Source organism: Lichtheimia ornata (assembly GCF_029851405.1).
Source record: "Lichtheimia ornata isolate CBS 291.66 chromosome Unknown scaffold00307, whole genome shotgun sequence".
Lineage (NCBI taxonomy): Eukaryota > Fungi > Mucoromycota > Mucoromycetes > Mucorales > Lichtheimiaceae > Lichtheimia > Lichtheimia ornata.
The window spans coordinates 1-3,580 of NW_026695626.1; the positions used below are offsets into that span (position 1 = coordinate 1).

General features: G+C 44.8%; 1 protein-coding gene across 1 annotated transcript; it reads left to right on the top strand.

The window, feature by feature from the left end:
* Positions 1 to 2,065: 2,065 nt before the first annotated feature.
* Positions 2,066 to 3,355, top strand: O0I10_013196 (uncharacterized protein; the record flags this gene model as incomplete). The annotated part of the gene is made up of 1 exon (XM_058493005.1): positions 2,066 to 3,355. One exon carries the CDS (start codon positions 2,066 to 2,068, stop codon positions 3,353 to 3,355), a length of 1,290 nt encoding a protein of 429 aa, XP_058336229.1.
* Positions 3,356 to 3,580: the final 225 nt, after the last annotated feature.

Here is a 3,580-nt window from a genome sequence, read left to right on the forward strand (position 1 = left end):
TGGAATTAAAAGGCCGCTCTTTTTGGAAGAAAAATTCAAGCCTTGCAGTTCTTTATACTCGCAACAACAACAACGTCAATACGCCATTCAAGAAGAGATACTCGCAGGATTAAATACAGAGCAACAAGAACTTTTTCGTCGTTATACGGAGACCATCTATATTCCAGAAGATCAACGTATCTCTTACGGGCCAGCGAGCAGAAGCAGCATCAGACAGTAAGCAACTACTTTACGTCAACGTTTTTTAAGTGCTATTGGACAACCACTTGCCGAAGAGAACTTGCACATCAACATGGATCCACCACAAGAACACCATGCGGAGGATCACACTACCACTACAACATCGACGCCACCTATAGTCACCGACAATACAGCACTCCATGTAATCATGCAATCCTTGCAACAACTCCTACAGCAACAGGCCTCTCAAGGGAATCAATCTCGAGGTTCGGATGAGTTAGATGGCATCAAATTAGTGCCACCAGATGTTTATCACGGTGAACGTACAGCACAAGCCGTCGAAGGATGGTTACATGCATTCGACAACTATTGTCGTCTCAAAAATGACCGTATGCTTGAAACAACAAAGGTCCGCTTCGCATCCACTTTATTACGAGGAGAAGCATCTGAATGGTGGCGGCAGATTCAAAACGATCCTGACACTTATGAGCCATCTACATGGTATGATTTTTGTGTTGCTTTTCGTGAGGAGTTTAAGCCGAACAACTCTGAACAGCTTGCACGTGAAGCATTGGATCGTATTTCTCAGCAAACAGAAGGCAGCATTCGTGCATACGTTGCTAGTTTTCGCAAACACATGTTAGAGCTACCAAGTATGGATCCGGCGGATGCTATCTACCGTTTCATTCAAGGCTTGAATGATGATGCAAGAATGCAAGTGCTTTTACAGGACCTAGTCACTTTGAGGGATGCCTATAACGCTGCTGAGCGTTTCGAATCAGCCGCTAACATTGCTCGTGGCATGCGTGTTGATACACCACATGCACAACGTGCAACAATAGCTGGTGGAACCTACCGTGAACAAGGTGACCCAATGGATCTGGATGCCGTGTATGGTATGCAACAAGGTGGTGCTCGTATTCCTCGTGGTGGCTCTTGGCGACAACCTTTTCGAAACAGTGGTCGTAGCAATATGGGATTCAATAGTCGTGGTCGAGGACGTGGTGGTGGACCTCGTCGCAATCATAACGCTAACATCGTTTGTTGGCATTGTGGTACAATGGGTCATGTGGAGAGAAATTGTCCAACTCGAAATCATGCTATCAACTCCTTTATCCAGCAATTGGATGCTTCAGCCCGCTCAAGTCGTCGTCAACCACAACCTCAACTACACTCCATGGATACGCAGGATGAATTCCAAGTTGCATTAGACAAGGCTCAATTTGAATCAGCTACACGCTCTGTAGAATCTTACCATACCAATGATGTCAATAGAGATTCCACTTCTCCATCGTATTCTTGCGCTGTTGATGTACCCAATGATGATGAAATACAAAGGGAGGAGGTGATACAGGATATGACATGGGAACAGGATCGCACATTCTTAGCCCGTCAATTGACGTGTGCATCAACAACAGTCTCAGGATTACCTTTGCACAGAGGTTATATACATGGTCACCCTGTCTCGATCCTTATCGATAGTGGAGCAAGTGCAAATTACATGTCACCTCGCTTACAATCAAAAGCTGATCAAGTGGTACCCATTATGGAGCGCAACGTGGAGACAGCTAATGGAGCTCAAACAGCAATATCCAAAAGAGCACACATCACATTGGATCTAGGAGGATACATTGAAAACAATCTTCCTGTTTACATCTTTGACTCGAAGTTTGACATCATCTTGGGACAATCATGGTTGCAAAAAGTTTGCCCACAACCACATTGGCCTTCCGATCGCTGGTTTCCATTGCACGAAGGCAAATGATATACCTTGGAGCCCGTTCAACAAGATACAGGTGGTCAATCTTCACAACAGGCACATGCTTTGCTTTCTGCTAAGGAATTGGACAAGCTATTTAAGCGTGATAAGGTGGATCAATGCTACATGGTGCTAGCACCAGAGGAATTGTTAGCAGCAAAAGATGTGCCAACAACTAGTTCGTCTGGCACTGAAAACATGGATGACACTGCTAGGATCAAATCTATCATCAAGGAGTATCCCAAAGTTTTCGATACCAAGGGCCTTAATGGGTTGCCACCTGATAGAGGTATTCCACATGTCATTAATACGGGGGATACGCCACCTATCAATAGACCACCATATCGAATGAGCCCTCGAGAACTCGACGAGCTCAAACGTCAATTGAATGAGCTATTGGACTTAGGTTTGATTGAACCTAGCACATCACCATGGGGAGCACCCATTCTCTTTGTCAGAAAGAAAGATGGATCTATGCGGATGTGTATCGATTATCGGGCACTCAACAAGGCAACCATTCGCAACACTTCACCACTCCCACGCATCGATGAATGTTTGGATCGACTTCATGGAGCCAAGTTTTTCAGCAGTTTGGATCTCAAAAGTGGCTATCATCAAATTCGTTTGGATCCTGCAGATGCACCCAAGACAGCCATGAATACACGCTATGGGAAGTTCAGCTGGCGTGTCCTACCTTTTGGTTTAGCCAATAGTCCACCAATCTTTCAGGCTCAAATGAATGCAACTCTTGGTAATTGTGTTGATGATTTTGCAATGGTCTACCTCGATGATATCTTGATCTTTAGCAAAACTAAGGAGGAACATGAACGACATCTACGACATGTATTGGATCGTCTTAAAGCCGCTCAATTTGTGGTGAATCTCAAAAAATGCAACTTGTTCAGGCGACATGTCAACTTTTTGGGTTTCAAGGTCTCAGCTGAAGGCACGGCACCAGATGATGGCAAGGTCAAAGCAATCGTATCATGGCCAACACCAACCAATGTTCAAGAGGTGAGGCAATTCGTTGGCATGGTACAACATTTTCGACGCTATATCCCCAACTTTGCCAGTATTGCCACTCCCTTGACGGATCTCACACGAGGTACTGGTGCCAAAAGACGACCAATTATATGGACACCAGCTTGGCAAACCAGCTTTGATCAATTAAAGCACCTCCTTACAGTGGCACCAGTCCTTCAGGCACCTTGCATGGATCGGCCATTTCGCATTGAAACGGATGCCTCAGATTTCGGTTTAGGCGCTGTATTAAGTCAACCCGATGATAAAGGTCGATGGCATCCTTTAGCATATGAGTCGCGTAAGTTTTCGTTGGAGGAACGTTCATACCCGGTACAAGAACGAGAACTGTTGGCCATCCTATATGCTCTTCGTCAATGGCGTGGAGCTCTGTAACTATTTACACTCAACCTTCCGACGCTGATAGATCATGCCACAGCAAAGTTAGAAAGATCAAACCAAACATGGAGGACGTTGAGATGTCTGCAAGTGACGTGCAAATATTAAGGTTACACATGCGTGCTTTTCTGGGAAATAAATTAGCATGAAAGTTAGTTGATTTTAGTGAAAAATAATCTTCAACTTTAACAGCTTGTGTATCCTGCACGTGACCCATCCAAT